This window comes from Triticum urartu, chromosome 3A, assembly GCF_056163025.1.
Source record: "Triticum urartu cultivar PI428250 chromosome 3A, HENAU_Tu73, whole genome shotgun sequence".
Lineage (NCBI taxonomy): Eukaryota > Viridiplantae > Streptophyta > Magnoliopsida > Poales > Poaceae > Triticum > Triticum urartu.
The window spans coordinates 195,066,175-195,089,304 of NC_141875.1; the positions used below are offsets into that span (position 1 = coordinate 195,066,175).

Below are 23,130 nucleotides of genomic sequence, written 5' to 3' on the forward strand. Positions count from 1 at the left end.
TGTAGGGAAGATCCAGGTATCATCGACTCGCTTTCTTGTCTCCGGCTGCGTCCACCGGCTACAAAACCAGCTGAAAACTCCTTGAAGTATACATCCACTAGACATGGTGCATAAATATAGAAGGTATGAAACAATACCTGGTATTACGTAGAATGTATGGTACCATACTGCAGAAGCAGAGAATACCATGTAAGGAAGCATGAATATGAAACACAGGAAGCGTGATGACAAGGTTAGATTCAAACAATTCTCTTGAAAATGCAATATCAAGTACAAAAAGGAGGAGAAGTATGTTTCTATAACCCCCACTATCTGGACCGAAGAAAACATACAATATAAAGTTAGGAAGCATGCACATTAAGAAGCATCAATTTGTTGTTATCTCGATGTAATTCATATCTAGTGGAAGCATATAATTTTGTAATTGGAAACAAGCAATGAATGTTGCCAACATGTGTGTGCATCATCTAAAACACATATGTGTGCATCAATCATTTTGTGATCTATAAACCAATTTCATCCATCGATGCAAACAAGTTGGACTGCCGAAGCAAAAAATCTGATGCTTACAAAGCATGGTTACTGGAAACATCGAATTGAAAATAATATGTGTGTGGGAACAAGTGATGATGAAACGGTGTGCGATTCACGCAATGGATTACCTTTGTTTCAAGGAGGGACTTCGAAGAGGTGGAAATGATCAGAGGACACTGCTGGTTCTCCGGCAGATGGGTGGTGCTCCGGCAGCCGGTTCAAACTTCCAAGGTCCAGGGCTCCAGGCACCTCGTGAGGCAGCAAACACGCTGGAGACAGCGGACATGGTCACCTCCTAATGCATCACATCGTGGGGTAGATCGTTAAAGGAGATCAGATCTGGGCGGTGTGGTGAATTCTGTCGTCGGCAGTGAATTGCGTCCTTGGCGGCATGGTGAGAAGAATGCATGGTGCAGAGGAGATGGAATCTTGGCGGCACAATCGGAGAGAACAAGGGCGGCGATCTCGGAGGAAGGTGCAACAGAGGCATGATAGAGAAACTGAGGTTCGGGAGAGGGGCGAGACTTGCCTGCTCCCCTCCCGTGTGCCCATCCGTGCTCCCGCATACGTGGCTTGATTTGATTGGAACAAAATAAGGCCCGGCCCCACCCCTTAAAATCAGGGGAGAGATGATTAGATTAGAAAGAAAAAAAAAGACAGCCGTTGGATGAGGTGGAAGCACGGATGGGAGCACGGAAAGGGAGCAGGCAAGCCGGATCCTCGGGAGAGATGGAGCGGGAGAGGAATCAGGGGTTATGCAAACGTGACTGCGTCAATTACGGGTTGTTAGCAAAAGTAGGCCCTCAACCGTGGGATTAATCAAGTATCGACGGATCTCCTGTAGTGTGACGATTGACCTGTATCAAACTACTGATGGGAAGTGTTTCCGAAAAGAAATTGGACGGCTGTGGGTGGGCCTACGAGCACGGGTGCAGCGTACTGATCAGATCAAACCTCGTCCGTACACGCCACACCCCTTCGCGCGGACAACGGAGAAGACAGCAACGCACAGCCGATGAGGCCTCTCGGCGCCGTCGCCCTGCTCCTCGTCGCGGCAGCGGCGGCGCCACGGGCGGTGAGCGGCCAGCACTACGGCTCGATCAGCAGAGACGACTTCCCCGTGGACTTCAGCTTCGGGGCCAGCACATCAGCTTATCAGGTGAGAACCATCACGCTTACGTTCATTCGCGGTGAAACGGCGAACACGATCGTTGACATGCTTCTGTGTGTGGTGGGCCGTCGGTATTCAGTGGGAAGGCGCGGCGGCGGAGGACGGCCGGACTCCCAGCGTGTGGGACACCTTCGCTCACGCCCACGCCGGTACGCAAGAACACATGGTTTCCCTTTTGCTGTGCCGTTAGCACACGTTCGTGCCACTGTTCTAGAGTAAATAAAGTCTATTTTGTTGCATCAGTAAAAAGGCAATCCCAACCAGGATCACTCGTTTCTATCACTGACAATGCGGGCCTATGTGTCATGCCCATCTTTACCCACTCCGTCCATACCAACAGCGTGCTTCTTGCGCTCAACGCCCCGCTTCCGTCTCCCGTTCCAGGTTGGCACTCAGCTGCGAGAGGCGAGGTGGAGGAGAAACACGGCAAGGATGAACTGCGCCGTGGAGGTCTGCAGGGACAGTTTATTTCTTTCATAACATGTGTATCACACGTAAACGCCCAAGTCTCAGCAGGTGTTTAGTCTTCCCAACTAGCGACATTCAGCGATCTATTAACTGATGCTTCAGTGATCATGGTTGTCGCGACGGTGCAATGGGTCTCCAAGATAAAGGGGTTCGACCTCAATTCAAGTGCGAGGGCCACACACTCCATGCATGCTGCTAGCTCGGCTTCAGCTGGAGCACCTCGATAGTGTTGAGTATATTGATTAGATTGGAAACATAGGATAGACTAGGAATTATTCTGACTTGCTTTATACTTTAAAATGACCATGTACTTCTATATATATATGCCCATAAGGCTCAAGCAATACATAGACAATTTCATCAAATCTCTCTCCTCCTTTTAACATGGTATCAGTTTTCGGGTTCTAAACCCTAAACCGCCCGTCGCTTCCGCTCCGCGCGCCGCCCTCGGGGCGGTCGGCTTTCATGACCGTCGTCGGGGGCCACGCCGCCCATACCTAGGGTTCGTTCAACATGCCCTTCATGTTGGAAATATAGAATATACTAGAAATTATTCTGGCTTGCCTTATACTTCAAGATGACCATATACTCCTATATATATGCCCATGAGGCTCAAGCAATACATAGACAATTCCACCAAATCTCTCTCTCCCTTCTAACAGATAGGAAGCGGCAGGATGCAAGAAATGAGTGGATTATCTACCAAAGATGAGTGGTCTGCCGTGTGTTTGAGCATATGGTCATAACTCAAAACCATCGTCCCTATCACCACGATCGTGTTCTGGTGTTGGCGGATACATAGGAGAGAATCAATATAGCTTGATAGAAAGTGTCGGGAGGCAGGCTTTTGTAAGAGGAGTTGCCTTCTGGTGTGTTAACTCATTGTGTACATGCCATATACGTCACATTGTCATGAGTACATGAAGGCAGAAGGCATTCATATTCGCTGTAGTGATCCAGCAAGTGTAGAAGCCAGTCTGGTCCCGTGTTAATGACGGTATCAATTTATCACCGAATCGTATGGACACATGCATATGATTGATGAGGATGTATGCACTCGGGACGCTGAAGATTCCTCGGGGATCTGGCACCCATGTTATGATATCCTCAAGTTGTCTCGCCCGCGTCGAGCACCGCCTCCACCCCTCTCTCAGATCACACTCAACCCCATCCCCCTCCTATCCGACGACTTTGCTCTCCAAGGTTAGTGCTTGGTTCCTCATCGCACGAACTCGTCGAATGTGGTTACGTGCCCGCGCCCCATGCTCCTCTCTTAGATTCACTCTTCACCGCCCCCCTTCTGCTTCGTCTGCTTTGAACGATTGAAGTTTCAGCATCATATACTTACTTTTGAAGATTAAATTAATATTCTGAACAATTATAGATCATTGCAATTTGCTCATTTCACATTTTGAATATTGGGTTTTTAACACTTTTGCCATCTGTTGTGCCACGCTACTCAGTTATGCCACTATTTTTTTTCCTATGGCCCCAAATCATAGCTAATTGTAGTCGCACCATCTCGGTGCTGCCTTCTAACATGAAAGAAACACATTTAGATGTGTGTTCAAGAAAAAATAGTTGTTGTAGTCACTATAAATGACTCTCAGTCTCGTGGGGGTTTTTTTCAACCTGGGTCGGTTTAGTGTCTGGGTTCAGGTTCATGGTGGAAATCGAAAGAAATGGATTGTGCATATGGATTATGCCTCGATGCTTATAAGTTCTGCAATACAGGTGATGACTCTGTAAATGGTGACGTGGCAGCTGACGGCTACCATAAGTACAAGGTATGGTAATTTTTGTAACTCAAGTCTGCCACCCTTAATTGGCCTATGTATATCGTGTTATTGAGATGTTTGGTTGCGCTTATTTTTGGCTTTTGTACTTTGGCTTATAAGCCAAAAATACCTATTTATGAGCTTCTGGCTTATGACTAGTATTGTTACATGGTGGTACAAGCCAAAATCGAAAGTGAAACCTCATAAATAAATGTTTTGGGTTTATAAAAGTGCAAAAGCCAAGAATAAGCCCAACCAATCAACGCCTACAACACAAATGCTCATGTAGTTGCTAAGAAGAACTGTGCACAACATGCTATCAAAGAGAGGTTGGTTTGGTATGCTCCGGTTTTAGATGGAGTGGGTGGTTGAGGTATGAGGAGAGGTGAGAGGGTACTTTATAGGTAGTGACTCCAAAATATGTTAGTAAAATATTTGTTAAGATTTTTTTTCTTTCGAACCAACACTAGCTTGAGAAAAAATTAAATGATGTAAACATCATTGACTAACTATAGCTCCCCTAAACATGACAAAAAGTAGCCAATCCTGGTAAAATGTTGCATGCTAATAATGGTGAATTTGTGACGATCAACCTGATAAGATTTAAGTCTCTGTGTTTACCATGCTAGCCCTTGGATTGATTCGCTAGAATACACGGTACCGACATAATACCAAACACAAATGCACCACTCACTATTACATTGAAAGATCTGGAATAACATACTTTAGTACAAACCACTAGCCAGAGCTAGTCAAATAGTGTAGCATTACAACGGAAAGCAAATAAGCTTCATACAGTACCATCCATGCCATAGGCGAACCATGTCGAGTGGAGACTCACAACTCTACGTTATGTTCACTCCTCGTCAGTATCACTGCAACATAATACGTTGCGATCACAAGGGTCAATACATTGATCGTACTGGAAACTGTCATATGAAAATATATAACAGACATATCTCACCTACATTCATTTTTGGTTAAGTGGAGGTTTTGGTTTGTTTTGCAAGCAGCGCAATAGTTTTATCATAACTTTGTAATAGGTGGCCTACTCTATAATACTGGATATGATGCATCACGTAGCATAAGTCCTAGACCTGCTGGCTCAAACCCGACGGAGGTGCCTTAGCATTGGTTGTTTCCAACAAAGATCATATTCCCATGTTCAATCCATCAAATTTTAGTTAATAAAATTATGGTGATGAGATCTTACATATGGCTCTAAGCCAACTTGCTCAAAATTGTCCATAACCGTGGACACGACCAATCATAATTAGTTTTTACACTCTCAATTGATTTATGTACTTTATCCGCATGACCTAGTCAGTACCATTTGCTACTAAACACATATTCTAGAGTAATCAGAAAAATACCAAGGCGAAGCCTTTGGAAAGTAGTTCCCTAAGTCCACCTTGTATGACCATACACCTACCAAACACCTACATCTTCTGGTCATATAGGGTTAGGTCCCCAAAACTTAATTAATTATCTAAGTTGGAGCTTATATGACACACGGCTACACATGAAAGCTACTAAACTAGGAACATGTACAATCTCTTTGAACCTGATTGACATACCAAAAGTGAACATCCCAGTAGGTTATCGCCATAGAAATGGCCCTACGGGTGCCACTCAAGATAAACCAAGCAATGCCACTTTCACCACGTGATTCATTAACTGGAGTTGGTAGTACATAAGCTTAGACATACATTTCAAGTTTGGTAGTTTATGTGATCCCGCCCCGTATATAGCATAGCATGTCTAAGCATTGTAACTCCAAGCGTTGGCGACAAGGAACATGGTAAGTACATATCGCTATCCTACTACGTTTCATAGAATAGTGAAAGGACCTATACGTCTCCTAGAGGGGGTGAATAGGCGTTTTGAAACTTTTGCGGATTTGGCTTTATCCTAATGCGGATTAAAATGAAGGTGCTCTAATCCTAAATATGTTAGGCTCAACTAAGTTCACCAACAACCTATGCTAAACAAGATATGCACTTAAAGGAACCTTGCAAGCACAAACTATGTCACAATATTGGGATTGAAGGATGCAACTAAGCAATTCAAACTAACATAAGATATATCAATAAGAGCAAGTATGAATTCTGAAAAGTAAAGGATGCGGGAATGAGATAACCACAAGTTAGTCGGGAAGTAGATTTATCCTAAAGTTCACACTTGTGAGAGTGCTAATATCCATTGGAGCAGTGTCGAAGCCAAAACTCCGAAGCGCCAACAAGTGGCTCACCGTATTCTTCCCTTTTGACTCACCCTTAACGGATGAGCCTCAGTTACTTGGGGTTGGTCTTGAACACCACACCTTTACAAACCTTCTCGAAGCACACCGCAAGCAAGGAAGCTTCTGAGGAACCTCGACCACCTAGGCATCTTCACAAACTTTTCAAAGAGATCACCAAGTCAACACCACCAAACCATCTAGAAGGCGGCGGCCTCCAAGAGTAATAAACTCGCAGACTCTCACTCGAACAAATTGATGCGGGGAGCTCAAACCAATGCGACAAATGCAAAGTAAGGACAAGCAACAGATGCTCAACTCACTCTCTCAATCTCACAAGGTGCAACTCAAGAAAGTAGGAGATTGAAGAGAGGGGCATAATGGAAGGGATCAACAAATGGCTCCAAGATCCATACACAAATCCCCCTTCACATAGAGGGGAGATAGGGGTTTGCGGGAGGTGGATTGTGGATTGTGGCTCAAAAGAGTGGTATAAACATGTATGAACAACACCCATACCGGCGGGGAATTAGAGCACTTAAATAGCCAACCCCCCCAAAACTAGTCGTTGGACTCAAACGGACCTTCTCTAGACACGTCGTGCCCATTGGGTCCCGTTGGCATGGTATAGTCCCATGGGCAAGGGAGGACTCGTGCCCACAGTCTACCCAGAGACAACCCACAGCAGAAAACTGAAACATGCATAACTTTTTCATACGAACTCAGATTTTGATGATCTTGGGCTCGTTTAAAGCTGTGGACAAGCCCAGGGTCCTCACATAGAGAACCACCCAACATCAAAAACAAATATTGATGGAAAACATGCAAATGTTTGAGCCCTCGGCATATGAAATGATCACGCTACTCGCCCGAAAGTCCCTCTTGATAGTACGATTATCAAACCTATAATCCGGCCTCCCACCAAGCACCATGAGACCGGTAAAACTAGGAAAATCTAGCTAATATTTTCCTTGCATATTCCACTTGAGATTGATGACAACGTTAATGCTTGCCTCAAGTTGGAATCCTTCTCTTGACCACAGTCACTTGGTGAAGATACTCGAATTGCTTACCCATATTGCAATGAGGGAAGCATTCACTTAAGCACATCTTCACATGTACATTATCACGATGTGGACCGCAAGCTTCAAAGTGTATAACCCCTAGATGGTCATCTTGCACTTGCACTTCTCGATGACCATCACCACTTGATGTGATCATCACATAGGCAACTTGAAATCTTTCTTTTGACGCAAGCCCATGAGAAACACCTAACCCACATAGACATAGCAAACACGTAGCATGGGTTAGTTCACAAAAAGCAATTCACAATTTAGTTATCATGCCACTAGATCACTAGAGCCCACGCAGTACATTGTTTGTGCTTGTGTGATGACCATCTAGTATACAATCTTCTAGCGTCATCTTGGTCAACCAACATCTTTACTTCACGCTCCATCTTGGTTTCTCGAAAGCCACAATTAACTCTTCATTTCACTTAATTGCTTCAAGAATGTATCACCAAAGACTCTTTCATGGCCCTATCAAGTTTCACCATGAACATCATATTGGTCATCACTTGCTCTTCTAAATGCTCCAGCACAATCTCTTGAGAGGCATAATGAATTCTTCACTCACCATTTTCTTGTCTTAAAACCATAACTTGAATTTTTCCCATAAATAATTCTCTCAAGTCCTTGATCCTTATAAGCCCAAATATGCCAACCTTTGGTATCATCTAATGAACTCCACCTTGAACATAATTGGTTAGACACTAAAATCAATCTTGATGGCTTCAATAGATATATCCAAAGACCAACTAGTAACCTCACTAGTAGGCACGGGGTCAGAGACCCTGTGCGCACGAGGTATCCAGAGAGTTTAACACTCGACCCAGTGTGCGCGGGGGTCAGGAGGCCAGTGCGCACGAAATGTCCAACAAGATTTCCCTTGACCTGGTGGGCACGGGCCCTGGATCCCGTGGCCACGGGGTAACTAGAGAGGGATACTATGAGGACTTCTTCATGAGGGTTTTGGTGGAACTCTTCCCAAATCAATCCATATGCTTCATGCATCACTATGGAGCATTTCTTCATATAAGATACAATGCACTTGATGCTCCACAGGAATTGTCATTCAATACCAAAGCACAGAGTATATCTTTGTGTTTACGACATTCATCCTTGAATCCATCCAATATCCTTAAGGCACCACCTATGGAATATTCCTCAAATATATATTAATGAAAACATTAGTCCATAGAGATTGTAATTAGTTACCAAAACACACTTAGGGGTTACATGCACTTTCACATAGCATATTAGTAGCATAGTTCTTCCAGCTCAAAAAAAGGCATAGTTCTATACTCACACCCTATCATGGCATACTACATGCATAATGAAAATAGAGGTGACATGATCAGATGTTCCACCTGCCTTGGAAGTTGTTGCTGACGTGACACTCCCCACAAGTGCAGACATTACACTCCTCGCCATCTATACATTAAAAGGGCATAACGATGAATAACAACTTAAGAACCAAATAATTCATACAAAAAGAAAACTTGAATGAACGGCAACAAGAACCAAATAAGAACTTATGGCAGTATTATATTGGCTAAGGCTCAATGTAGGATTCTGTGTGCACAAAGAATCATTGCATTTGGGTATGTGGTCTATCAGTTGTGGTCAAATGAGGTTCACCTTAAATTTAAATTAGATTTAAATTTTGCAACACTAATTCAATTCAAAAGGTTTGAAAGGATAGGGTTCAACATGTGAATTGGTGTGTAAAAGATTCATGTTTGAATTTAAATGGGTTTGGAAGTTGTGTTTCAAACAAGGTTTGAACTAAAATTAAAAATAATTCAAACTTTTTGGGTTGGGTCGGTCTCAAAATGATTCAAATGGTTTGTGGTCATCATATGAATCAATTTGCAAAAACATTCATTTGATTTGGATAAATGGTTTGTAAACTAGGTTCAAGCAACGTTTGAATTCAAATTCAAATGATTTGAAAATTTCAATCTTGGAAAATATGGTTCTACTAGACATGTTCCTTTGGAATACAAACCAAAAAGAATTTCTGGATTTGGAACCATAGATCAAAAAGTATGATCAATTCAAGTTTCCAAAACCTCTGCCATGGCATCATTTTTGAAACGTATCTGCAATTTCAAAAATTAAAAGAATAATTTGGTGGAAATTCAACATAATGTTCTATGTGAAACTAGGGTACATAAGGATCATTTTGCAAAAATAATCACTCCATTTGGGTTCATGGTTTGCAAATTAGGGCCTAAATAAGATTCAAATTTAAACCAAATTCAAATTTAAATTTCAAAAAAAGAATTGTACTGTTGGAGGAAGCACTCCACGAGGATCAATATGCAAAAAGAATCACCTCATCTGGAGTTACAGATAAAAGGTTATAAAGGTTCTAAGGTTCATGGGCTTTTCTGCAAAAGTGCCTAATTAACAGAGTTTATTTTAGTTAACAAAAAATGATGGTGATCATATCAACGGGTGCATCTGCGAATGGCGGTGACGATGGTAGTCGTGGGGGTGCCACGGCTCGTCAGAATTGCCAGGAATCTCTTGTCAGGGTTGCAGGTGGCAACTGCGAGCTTTGGGTTTCGCCGGCGATTCTGCTGCAGTAGTCTTGTGGTCATGGCGATGGGTCAGCGCAACGTGCTTGAGTGTGGCGAAGTGAATAGACAACCCGGCATGGTCAAGTGGTAGCTCACCTCGCTAGAAACATGGTCGCGGCAGCGGTTATTGCACCGGTGTGCTCGTGATCATGTCCTGGGGTTGACCTGGACACTCGGCGCATTCAAAAGCATGCGATGAAGTGCGTAGAGCCAGTAGGGGAAAAGAGGGGCCCGCCCTTCACTTGTGTGTGTCGGAATCGGCCAACAACGGCAACCGCAATCGCAGCGATGAAAAATTTTGGCGGCCTGGTAGCAGAGAGGATGAGCTGGGTGGGGGCTTTTGACGAGGGCAGCAAGGGGGGTTTAAAGGGGTGGTGGCGTGGCCATTCGGTCTCGAGAAGGTGGAGAAAGTGGGGGAATGCTGCGTCGTTCTTGAGGGCGTGCCCGGGGATCTCGGACGGAAGATGACAACGAACTGACAGGTGGGTCCTACCTATCAGGGAGTCAATCACTCGGGCACAGCGTGAGCTGTTGGATCTTCATTAGATCGGACGGCCGGGACTTGTCCCTCGCCTACGTACCGGTCCGGGTGCAGGGTTGGGTCGTGGGCCCTAAGTGGCTACGCGGCCGGTTGGGCTGCGCTGCTGCTGGCCTGAGGCCCAAGTACATAGTGTGTGGTTTTTCTCATATTTGAACTAGGATTTGAATCTAGCTTAAATATTGCCATTTCATACCCAAAAATTTCAAAACTTGCACAAAAGTAGAAGGGATAATATAGATCATAGGAAAAGTAGTTCCAACCCTGATGCAACCTTGAAAAACATTAATGCAACAGGGCTTTGATATGGAGTATTTAATAAAACCCGAATTCAATTAGGGTTTATAAATTTCCAAACTGAATCCCAAAAATCCAAAATGCATTGGAATCATGGTATGCATATGAATTATATGTTTACATCCAAATTTGAAAATTTTAGGATGAGACAGTATCTTTTCTTGTGTTTGTCACAGGAGGATATCAAATTAATGAAGGAGACGGGGCTGGATGCTTATAGATTCTCTATCTCTTGGTCAAGGCTTATTCCTAGTATGTCCTCGAAAAACTTGTAGCAAAGTTTTCTCGTTAAGTTGGTTTTTTACAAACAATAGTTCTGTTTACCTTCACATTTCCACAGATGGAAGAGGAGAAATCAATCCAAAAGGAGTAGAATACTACAACAATCTCATCAATGAACTTCTTGATCATGGTAAATCTTACATGCAAGATATTTATCTACCTATTAAATCTAATCGTCACGGAGACTACATACTATTCACTCTCTTCACAAATCAATGAATTCAATTTTGTACACATGCTGCATGCAGTAAAAGAAGTTGAACTCTGACAGTTAGTAAATATAAATGAAAATGATACCAGTAGGTTTTAGCCGGGCCCTACACCCCTGAATTTATAGTGGACTGAAATTATAGGCCAGAGGTTGGACTAGGGAGTAAGTCCATGAAGAGTTGGACTGAACTGCCCATAACATGTCCAGTTTAACTTACTCATCCTGTTTTTTTATTCTATAACTGTATTTATCTTCTTTTTAATGGCAAAAGTAGACGTATAAACGGAACTGGAGGGGTATATTTTTTTGAACTGGAGGGGTATTATGTACCTCTAATATTTAGTTTGATAAATAATAAGTGGCATTAATGAAGAATGCCATTAAAGAATTGAGCACTTACTCAAATCCTTACTATGTTATCTTGCAGGAATTCAACCACATGCAACGATTTTCCAGTACGATCTTCCTCAGATCCTTGAAGATGAATATGGTGGATGGTTGAGTCCCCAAATAATGTATGTATTCTGTTTTCATGCATTTAATTTTTTGTCTTCATTTTTGAAAAATATGATGTGTAAGTATGGTATTATTCATTACTGTTAGTGTATGTTATGGATAATGGTGCAGAATAATAATGTAGGCACAAAAACACGTATTATGTATGCATTGTACAAAACCAGATTGCTTTTTGCCATGCCTGTAGATTTATCGGATGTAAATGCGTAGAATATAAGGCACTTTTTAACTCCATTGTCTGTTTCCAGTGATGATTTCACAGCATATGCAGATGTGTGCTTTAGGGAATTTGGGGATAGGGTTACCAATTGGACTACTCTAAATGAACCTAACGCTTTAGTTTCGCTTGGATATGATGCTGGTATCGGGCCACCAGGGAGATGTTCTAAACCATTTGGATTTGCTAACTGTTCCTCTGGGGACTCTGTAAATGAGCCATACATTGTAGCTCATAATTGCTTATTGGCTCATAGCTCAGCTGTGTCACTATACAGAAGAAAGTATCAGGTAATATCTTTTCGCTAGCAAATTAGTACTAAGGTACTTATAAAGTTCTTTCTTAATAGTTAGATCAACATTGTTATTCTGAACCATCAATGCAGTAGTCTATGTGATATTTGTCAAGTTATTTGAGATTAGAATAAATTGTTGTCTTGAATAATTGGTCTGCTCCAAAAAGAAAAACCTTAATGCTATCTTTGTTGCCGATATTCTGTGCTAATTATTAGAAGTATGTTATATACGCAAAATTAGTGCTGTAACATTCATATGTCCCTTGGACTTCAGATATAGCTTAACTGTCTTCTAGTTTTCCTAAGGACGTTGAAAGCACCATGTTTCATATGAAATCGGTTATATCCATGGACAAAAAAATATACTTTGTGTTGCAGGCAAAGCAACACGGACTTATTGGCATGAATATGTTTATAAATAACATATTACCTTATACAAATTCAACAGAAGATATAGCTGCAGCGAAAAGAGCACAAGCCTTCTACACAGGCTGGTAGGTTGATCATTTTGTTGTTGTTTTTTTACCTTTACAGTACCAGCATCGATTTCATACTAGTTGGATTTACTTGGCCTTGACGAATGAGAAGCTTTTTAGGGGTCCGGCTTATTTAATACTAGTTGGATGTCTCCATTATCTCTTGAATTTGTGCCAAACTGCCAATGAAACTTGCTTTTGAACTCGTTTAAATTTTACTATTTAAACTTGTCCTAGGACAGATAACGTGTCTGAGAGAACATTATGTTATTTAGCAGAGTGCCAGAGTCCATGGAATTTTAGGGCCTGAATAATCTTACAAATAGTGAATTTAGATTACACGTACTTTAATACCATACAGATGTTCTACGGTACTGAAACCCAATCCAGTAAGCTCCTTATTAGTGGAGTTCTTCTGTATATGTCAATACATTATTCTTTAAATTGATATGGTTTAAAGTATGTATTTGACTATCTGGTATGTAATTGTTCATTTTGAAATTTTCAACAAGTACTATTGGATTCGTGGTTTGCCGATTTCTGTACAAAAAACTGAATAATTTTCTAACCACACAATGGTGGGACACTTTTCATATTTAAAGTATGTGTAAACTTATGAAACTAGAAAGTTGGACTTTGTAAATGTAAATGCTGCCATGCGTTGCACTAAAATGGTGAGAAAACTTTGGCCCTTCTGTAAATTTGGTTGTTTCTCTGTATTAGGTTCTTGGATCCTCTCTATTTTGGAGATTACCCACTTGTGATGAAGGAAAATACTGGCTCCAAGTTGCCAAAATTTTCTCGAAGCCAGTCTAAACAACTAACCAGCTCTATGGACTTTCTTGGTATCAATTACTACACATTTTTGTACGTGAAGGATGACCCGCATCATGCTCCCAGCAACAGAAGGGATTTCAGGGCTGATATGGCTGCTAAATCAATATGTGAGTGAGTTTCATATGTGTTGTATTTTGGGGACTCAATCATTGTCGTTTTTCTAGAGTTTATTCATGTCAGGAAAAAATCTAGGAAAATGTCAGCACTAATATACTAGATTTTGTTTTACTAACTTTAATATGCTTTACGCCATGTCGGTAAAGGGTTATTATTGATCCTAGTTGGTAATCTATGTCTGTTTATTATTGTGGTCCGGTGGATAATTGGTCTAGAAAGATAAGCAAAACATAGCTTAATACCAGCACAGAGATCACAAAGTAGCCACCGAGATGATCATCCCGTGTCGTGTCAAGATGAGGTGAATGGAGGCCTTGATGTCCAATTTGGCATAGGTTGAAGCCTCATTGGCACTTGAGAATTGAGATTGATCCAACAAGGACCAGGGGTTCTCATACTCTGTCGAGATCTCCTAGCATTCCTTCACTGCACAGACATAGCATCGTAAAGGGGATAGGTGGATATGAGAAATAGAGAAAAGGAGGTATTAATGGAGGCGGTGCCGGCGAATGAAGGGTGCCAGGAGCATCGGTGCCCGGCTGAAGAACGGCGAACATCGCACTTGTTGTTATGGAGCATGGTGGCACACTCCGATGAGGGGCCTGTGCAAAGTTGAGTTGAGAGAGGGGGGAGCAAGAGGGTGGTGACTGATGAGATAGAGAAAGGTGAAAGCCAAATCTGCAGACGAGTCATTGCCACATCATCTCCATTTATTTTTTCTTTTCTTTTTTGCGAAAACAACGTTGGGACCATTTTATGGACAATACAATTTAAAGGAAACGAGTTTAGGGTGCCGAGAAAGTTATTTGCATGTCAAAGGGCGTGCTGCCGAGGTGTTTAGGTTTGGCTGTGACGCAGCCTTGGTGCTCTGTGTTCTGCCTCTTCGCCACTTGTGGTGGAGGCCGAGCAAGGCATGTAGTGTGTCGTTGTAGTCGTGATGTGGTTGTTTCCATGCATTGTTTGCCGCTCGGCATTGTATCAGCCTTCTTGGCTCTTCTTCTATGAATCTGATACACCTTTCCATGGTGTATCCTCGAGAAAAAAAAAAGACAAACACACAAGTTTATGGACAATGCGATTTATTCTATAGATCAATAGTTACTACCAGAAGCAATTTCTGCTCATTGAGTAATCTTCCATTATCTAGCTAGCTGTGTACTTTGGATTCATGTTGATTATTTTAATCATATTGGAATTCTTTATTTTAGTGTGATAATTTAATCCATGATTTACCTCTTGCAGTTGCAAGCAATTCTACCACTGGGGTAAGAGAAACTTGCAGTAAATCTGTTTTTAGATATTAAATGTATAATAACAGAGGGCTGACATATAGTGCTTCTCAGTTCTCTGTGCCAGGTTATGGTCTACGGCAAGTGCTTGAACATTTGAAGCAATCTTATGGTAATCCTCCAATCTATATCCATGAGAATGGTAAGTATTTTGCAACTATCCTTGTTGATAAAATAAGCCGGCTGATCTGGCGATTTTGTGTATCTTGTTTAGCATCCTACTTATATGATGTCCAAAAAATTAGAATCATGCAGTGCTGCCCAATATTATGAAACTATTTTTCACTTCCCTAAAATGGTCTTCAGTGCTACAGAAGACATGTGCTTATTCTTGTCTAAATATTCAGTCCAGCCTAGTGCCTATATATTCTTTTAATAAACACCATTAACACGACTTGCAAAAACTTTCAACTGTAGGGTATCCAATGCATCAAGATGTGGTATTTGATGATGGCCCTAGGGTGGAATTCTTGAGTGAACATCTTAAAAACCTGCTTATTGCTCTCAGGTATTACAAGCAAAATCCTCATCCTGCCAGTCTTCAACAAAATGGCAAAATGATGCGAGTGCACCAAAGGACCTTTTAGTTTGCATTATAGAATCGTTCACGTGATAGTAACATGAGCATTTTTATTTGCTGTCAAAAGAAAAAACATGAACATTTCTTTTTTTGGTGATGACAGGAATGGTTCGAATACTAGGGGCTACTTTGCCTGGTCGCTGATGGATTTATATGAACTACTTAGTGTCGGGGACACGTATGGGCTGTATTACGTGGATTTTGCCGATGAGGATCTCAAGAGGTATCCAAGGAGGTCTGCGATTTGGTACAAGGATTTTCTCAAGGGGAGGCGCATGGAGACAGAGAGATTCTCCGATCACTAGCTCTTGACCTCTGGCGTAGACTGCGATAGCTGTTTTCTGTAACATGTAAGGTTAAACTGCTCCATCCCCCCACCGTCGTTATTCCAAACACACCAGAGCGGCCCAAGTGGAGTGAGATGGAAGAATAAGGCGCGCGCTTTTGCCAATTTTCAACTTTTGACCATAAATTAGACCAATACTGGAGTAATATATTATCTCCATCCCAAATTACCTGTGTTAGACTTGTCTATATACAGATATATCTAACATTAATTCGGGACTGAGGAAGTATATAATTATGACTCAAAAATTATGGGAGAGGGAGTACTTTTTAGTATGAATTCAATGGTACAATTTTCATCATGTTCAGTTGGTCTAATTTATTATCAAATCAAAGTTAAATTTTGTGATGCATGCAGTAGCAGGTTACTAGATGTTTTCCATCTGCAGTATCCCGTTTTAATATTACACGCGTCGAATCAGTCTCTCCGAAAGAAAGAAAATTAAGTTCCAGATGGAAACCATCTGCTGCATCGACAGGCATCTTTTAACGCACAAACAGCGTAGGCAGCAGGCTACTGACCGTCATTGATAAAAACTGCACTTTGACATCACAGAACGATATCTCAACAACCAACAAATAGGTAAAATCTGGGCTGGAACTTTGCAAATACATGTTGACTAGTACGCATAATGCCCATACCCAAAATATTAGGACATCCAACTCGGTAACTTCATACCACACAAACCGTTTGCCATACCATACCGCAAAACCCAGCAATTCCAGCTCCAAAGTTTTTCATGTCCTAAGCAATCTATGCAACACCACAACTACAGGCCTTAAAAAGCGGCATTCTCGCATCTCAAGATCCGTCTTACCCACGACCACGTCCTGCCATCAAGTACAACAACAGGTCAGTATGTTGTTATCTAGAAAACCAAGAGCACATGGCAGCGGAATCTAAGCAGAAGTAGCGAACATACCGCCTTTGTTGCCACCTTTACTTCCAATTCCGCCCCTTCCACGGCCACCGCCTTTGCCATCATCTTGGCCACGACCGATGCCTCTGCCTCCAGGTTTAGTGCCTATATCTCCTCTTCCTCTTCCACGACCAACACCTGGTGGCTTCCTATCTGCATATACAGTAGCATGAAATAATTCAGAACAGCACTGAATCAATAGCTCTATCAAAGAACAGGGTAAGTTCTACAGGTTATAACAGTAGTAATAAATAAATTACTGTACGTGCACGTTGGCGCTCCTAACAACACAGAGTCCACTGTAATGTACTACCGGTGTGTATTTACATACAGATAATAAAGCCTAATAGTGTTGAAGTTAGTGCCAGCAGATCTGAGATCAAGTTTATCACGGTATTGTTACTGCAAATATATGCATTATTCATTCATCATGCTTAGTTCTGATCATGCTATCAACATTGTACTTCTAAGATCAATGGCCTATGAAGAAAAAGGAGCAACAGAACAAATAGCTGCCTCTCTTTAAGAATACAAGTCAGACACTGTGTTTGTGCTTAGTGCAGCCGAACTTAAGAAAAACAAAAACTCTTGACCGTTTACAATGTTTAGCCACATGAAAAATGACATTATTAGACTAGAATACTTTCGCACTATTATACTTCTAACCTAATGAGTATGAGAGAGTCAAGTTGCCCCTCAGAGACCACACAATGTCAATTTGCCCAATAGTATGAAGTGATGAGCAGTTCATAAATAACACACAACCAATAAAATGTAGCTATAATTATATATACTTGCCAGTTTATTAGAACATAAATGTGTAAACATATAAATATGTGTTCCAATGAACAACCCACTGCTGATTCAATAAGCTTTAGTCTTTGGATGCATACCTGATCTACTCTTAGAAGTTTCCTCTTGAACCTTGTCAATCACCTGTGAGTGAAACATAAAGCTCATGCAGTCAGGATAGAAACAGCTGGTTAACTTCACTACTGATACTGATAGCTTCAGTCCTCTTAACTGTAAAGATAATATGTACAAGTTTGAAAAAAAAATAAGGGCCATAGTAAATGGAGATTTAGTTGGCGCGGTATTTTAGTGATTTAAAGCCAAAGCAATCCTCATAGCCAGCTAGCCAACTATGTTGAAGTTTAGACCCTTGTACAGCTAGCTGATTAGACTATTTCTCTAGAAAATATATCAGGTCTGAACACACTAAATGCACCGGCCAGAGCTCAATGCGCATATTACAGTGCACAAAATAGAGCTAGTCGTGCTATTGCGCAAATAAATACTCTAGCTGATTAGACTACTTCTCTAGAAAATATCAAGTCTGAACACACTACACTGCACCGGCTAGAGCTCAATGCGCATATTACAGTGCACAAACTAGAGCTGGTCGTGCTATTGCACAAATAAATACTCTTCTATTCAGCTAAAATTTCATCCCTGTGGGTTTTCATTGACCACAGGATGCTAGTTTGACCCCTAATTTCTAACATAACAGGGTAGAGGGAAACGTTGTATCTATCATATCATATGTCCATACACAAAAGTATTCTCATGCGTTGAAGTTAGACTACGGTTATTTTAGCTATTGTAGGTCACTGAATTTCAATTGCATAACCTAAATGAACCAATATTATGAAGTGCACTTATTAAGATTGCAGGGTCTTGCATATGCTGAATACAATATCCACTTGGTCCAATGTCTGACCAAAGCTGATAAGTAATCATTCAAACAATACCAAAACGTAAATTTTACTTGGGAATTCAAGCAATATACATCATTGTCTTATTTTTGTAGGAGCAGCTAACAATAGACAAACAAGGCATATTGTGCAATTACATAATGTACCAAGTCTAATGACTTGCACACCAACCATAAATATCAATGTGCTGCTTATGCAACTGATATTGGATATCATACACATATATGCCAACATAGAACCTTATGATAGATGATAAAGATGCACAGCCCTATGGTGCATCAGGGGATACATAACACAGATGTAAATCACCACACGAGCAAACTACATCCATACACAAAACAAAGACACATTGTATCTGAAAGCCATACCTCATCAGGAACCCGAAGATACTTGATCGTGTTACCACGAATATAGCACTCCGGCATCCTCCAAAACTTGTCACCATCCTGCAAACCCAACCATAAAACGTAAGAGAAGACATCTCAGTCTAATCTAGTAAGACAAAAATATTAAAGAGTCCAAGAGAACACCCAGCAATCTCCACATCAAGTGTGTTGTTCTGTGCATAATTTCATTCAGAAATAAAGAGCTGCCTCCCCTGTTCGTTTAGCCAAGTAATGTCCTTAACTAATCTCAAGTTGATCGGCACTCCAGCACGACTCAATGTAGCAAGCCATGCAAAAACTTTGATATTAAGGGGAGCTCACCGATCCCAGATTGCACAGGAAGTGGTGGTTTTGACCGTGCCAGCAAGTAAATCGTTGTACGCCAAGCACGCTAAGTACTGTCCACAGGACAGGTTCCAAATGAACTGATCCTCGACGTCCATAGCTAGTCATCGAGGATCAATTGGCGTGCAAACTGGGATGGATGAGTGCCCGTCAATTGCAAAGTTTTTGCACGGCTTGCTACACTGAATAGGTGATGAACTGCCAGTCAACTCCAGCGTTGAGGTCTGCCACACCCACCGGCGTGCCCCCTCTGTGATCAGTCCGCGGAATCAATGTACCATATCCTCATGGATCATGTCAGGCAGGTATGGCACCAGGTGCTTAACCAGACCTCGCCGCAGTCCTCTATGTCCCGAGCCCGAAAGAAAATTTTGACGGCTGGTTCGAGTCGGCTGCGGAATATGATGGTTAAGGGCGGCATTCTCTCATCATCTTGATGATGTCGCACATTTGGCGGCTAAGGAACAACTGCGTGTTCGACAGCGCCACCACCGAAGTATTGGCACTGGTTGATTCAATTCTCATGGAGGCCAACTACGGATGCATGAAGGCTCTCAGGAGACCACCACAGGCGTCCTCCTGACATACTACCTTCGCTAGCAGAGTAAGGCCTTGTACAATGGGAGATGCTTAGGGAAGGTGCTTAGAGAAATAAACCGGGTATTTCTTAAGCACCGGTGCTTATTTGTACAGGAGAGACGCTTAGAAATAGGCACCGGTGCTTCAGAAAAACCCGGTTTATTTTTCTAAGCATCTCTCTAAGCACCTGTTAAGCGTCTCTCCTGTAGAAATAGGCACCGGTGCTTCAGAAAAACCCGGTTTATTTTTCTAAGCATCTCTCTAAGCACCTCCCATTATACAAGGTCTAAGGGAGCTGTACAGTTATTTTGCCTCTCGTAGCTTATTCTTAGTTGTCTCTGCTCTTGGCTTTTTTTTTTGTTTTTTCTCGTTTTTGGCTTAACGCAGTTTCTCTTCTAATGCGTCAATATAAAAAAAATCGTGTGCAAATAAACTCAACCACAGGAGGGAGATGGGGAGCACAAGAATTCACCTTAGAGGTGCAAATAACCTCCCGGAGGTGGATGTTCATCCACGTGTCGCAGTTCACCAAGTGCCCATTGTAGGTCTCGCCGTTCTTGAGCTCCACGAGCTGAAACCACGCAAAACAAATCAAGAAAACCCTAACACGATTGGAACAGGGAGAGCTAGAGCGGTCTTACCATGGGATGCCCCTGGGCGGTCTTGAGGAGCGAGAGGGGAAGCTGCGGAAGAACGAAAACACTAAGTTAGACACGACCGCATCTCCAGCTTTGGGGATCGAGAGGGGAGGGGAGGGAGGTAACGCACCATCTTGAGCGAGATCCGGAGATTGAAAAAAAGTCCGGATCGGCGGATGGAGACGCCGAGCTGGATCGCCGCCGGGGCGGGAAGGAGGCGGCGGCTCCGGGGGAAGATTGCGGGAGCAAAACCCTAAATTTGGCCGCCGGGTCGTGTCGGTAAAGAGGGGGAGATGAGACGAGGCGGAGAACTCGCGAGCCCTATAGTAGGCACGGCAAACCTCGCTCAGTACCGAACGGGCTCGTTTACCTTCTGGAGAAGGTTTTTTTTAGCGGGTCTGGAGAAGAGCTGATTTATATCTATATAATTCAAAAAAGGGTTTACTTTTAGCATAAAGTTTCTTCTTGTTGCTTAAAAAGGATAAATGTAATTTTATTTTATTTTATTTTTGAAAAAAGTTTTCATTTAAACACTGGACCCAGCAATATCACTGGCTACCAGATCAGAAACAAACTCCGGCACAAACTCACCCCAGACAACAGGGGCCCCGGCCAAACCATAACCATACCTCGCAAGAACATGCGCTACACTATTACACATACAATGACAATGCTGAAAATGAAAGCACTCAAAAGACATAAAACAACGACTCCTTGCTTCTCTAATCAGGACCCTAATCTCTGATAAATCTGAATCTCCACTCTTCAACGCTTTAATAAGACTCAGGGAGTCTGATTCCACCAAGACTCGATGAACACCAATCCCATATGATCCCTCTAGAGCAGCTAAACAAGCAAGCGTTTCCGCACGAAATGCCTTCTTAACATTATTCAATTTCCTTGCTCCAGCCGCTATAACATCTCCTAATTCAGATCACACCAGATATCCATATGCACCATCTCCCTTCTCCTCATGGAAAGCTGCATCAAAATTGATCTTTACGAAATCAGAACACGGCTGCTCCCATCTCTGAACGCCAGTACTCGAACCTCGATTAATCTTTGGTTCCTTTATAAAATCCTGCAAATGTCGCCGAGTAATGAAACATACTTCCTATGTCGATTTCCCCTTCTCACCAGCATTTACTTTATTACGCATGTCCACCATTCCTATTGTTGGGGAACACAGTAATTTTAAAATTCTCCTACGATCACGCAAGATCTATCTAGGTGATGCATAGCAACGAGCGGGAGAGTGTGTCCACGTACCCTCGTAGACCGAAAACGGAAGCGTTATATCAACGCGGTTGATGTAGTCGTACGTCTTCATGATCCGATCGATCCTAGCACCGAACGTATGGCACCTCCGTGTTCAGCACACGTTCAGCTCGATGACGTCCCTCGTACTATTGATTCAATTGAGGCCGAGGGAGAGTTTCGTCAGCATGATGGCATGGCGACGGTGATGATGAAGTTACCGATGCAGGGCTTCGCCTAAGCACTACGACGATATGACCAAGGTGTGTAACTGTGGAGGGGGCACCGCACACGGCTAAGACAAATCTTGAGTGCCTTTGGGGTGTCCCCTGGCCACGTATATAAATGAGGATAGGGAAGAGGTGGCCGGCCCAAGTGGGGCGCGCCAGGTGTGGGGAATCCTACTAGGACTCCCCAGTCCAAGTAGGATCCCCCTCCTCTTTCCTATTCGGAGTAGGAGAGAAGGAAAGAGAGGGAGAGGGACAAGGAAAGGGGGGCCTCACCCCCACCCCTTGTCCAATTCGGTTTGGGCAGGGGGAGGCGCGCGCCACCTTTTGGCCCTTCTCCCCCTCTCCACTAAAGCCCAATAAGGCCCATCACTTCTCCCCGCTAATTCCCGTAACTCTCCGGTACTCTGAAAAATACCCGAATCACTCGAAACCTTTCCGATATCCGAATATAGCCTTCCAATATATCGATATTTACGTCTCAACCATTTCGGGACTCCTCGTCATGTCCGTGATCTCATCCGGGACTCCGAACAACCTTCGGTACATCAAATCACATAACTCATAATACAAATCGTCATCGAACGTTAAGCGTGCGAACCCTATGGGTTCGAGAACTATGTAGACATGACCGAGAAACCTCTCCGGTCAATAACCAATAGCGGAAACTGGATGATCGTATTGGCTCCTACATATTCTACGAAGATCTTTATTGGTCAAACCGCATAACAACATACGTTGTTCCCTTTGTCATCGGTATGTTACTTGCCCGAGATTCGATCGTGATCATACCTCGTTCAATCTCGTTACAAGCAAGTCTCTTTACTCGTTCCGTAATGCAACATCCCGCAACTAACTCATTGGTCACATTGCTTGCAAGGCTTATAGTGATGTGCATTACCGAGAGGGCCCAGAGATACCTCTCCGACAATCGGAGTGACAAATCCTAATCTCGATCTATGCCAACTCAACAAACACCATCGGAGACACCTGTAGAGAATTTTTATAATCACCTAGTTAAGTTGTGACGTTTGATAGCACACAAGGTGTTCCTCCGATATTCGGGAGTTGCATAATCTCATAGTCAGAGGAACATGTATAAGTCATGATGAAAGCAATAGCAATAAAACTAAATGATCATTTATGCTAAGCTAATGGATGGGTCTTGTCCATCACATCATTCTCTAATGATGTGATCCCGTTCATCAAATGACAACACATGTC

At 42.5% G+C, this 23,130-nt stretch overlaps 2 protein-coding genes across 3 annotated transcripts; one reads left to right on the top strand and one right to left on the bottom strand.

The window, feature by feature from the left end:
* The first annotated feature begins 1,473 nt into the window (after positions 1 to 1,473).
* LOC125543536 (beta-glucosidase 10) lies at positions 1,474 to 16,141 on the top strand. 2 transcript variants are annotated; one of them, XM_048706910.2, is made up of 14 exons: positions 1,474 to 1,693; positions 1,785 to 1,854; positions 2,090 to 2,155; positions 3,908 to 3,960; positions 10,851 to 10,926; positions 11,015 to 11,086; positions 11,595 to 11,682; positions 11,932 to 12,190; positions 12,574 to 12,689; positions 13,395 to 13,615; positions 14,868 to 14,890; positions 14,969 to 15,056; positions 15,332 to 15,422; positions 15,598 to 16,141. In XM_048706910.2, exons 1-14 carry the CDS (start codon positions 1,550 to 1,552, stop codon positions 15,797 to 15,799), a joined length of 1,569 nt encoding a protein of 522 aa, XP_048562867.1. In that variant the 5' UTR covers positions 1,474 to 1,549; the 3' UTR covers positions 15,800 to 16,141. The 2 variants fall into 2 exon arrangements, with proteins under 2 accessions (XP_048562867.1, XP_048562868.1); XM_048706911.2 differs by lacking the exon at positions 2,090 to 2,155 and having other exon boundaries at positions 1,476 to 1,693.
* Positions 16,142 to 16,366: 225 nt separating this feature from the next.
* On the bottom strand, positions 16,367 to 20,806 carry EMB1644 (Small nuclear ribonucleoprotein family protein). Its single transcript, XM_048706912.2, has 7 exons — positions 20,553 to 20,806; positions 20,426 to 20,467; positions 20,257 to 20,355; positions 18,843 to 18,920; positions 17,653 to 17,695; positions 16,763 to 16,912; positions 16,367 to 16,670 (listed from the first exon to the last, which is right to left on the bottom strand). Exons 1-7 carry the CDS (start codon positions 20,553 to 20,555, stop codon positions 16,654 to 16,656), a joined length of 432 nt encoding a protein of 143 aa, XP_048562869.1. The 5' UTR covers positions 20,556 to 20,806; the 3' UTR covers positions 16,367 to 16,653.
* Between the last annotated feature and the right edge of the window lie 2,324 nt (positions 20,807 to 23,130).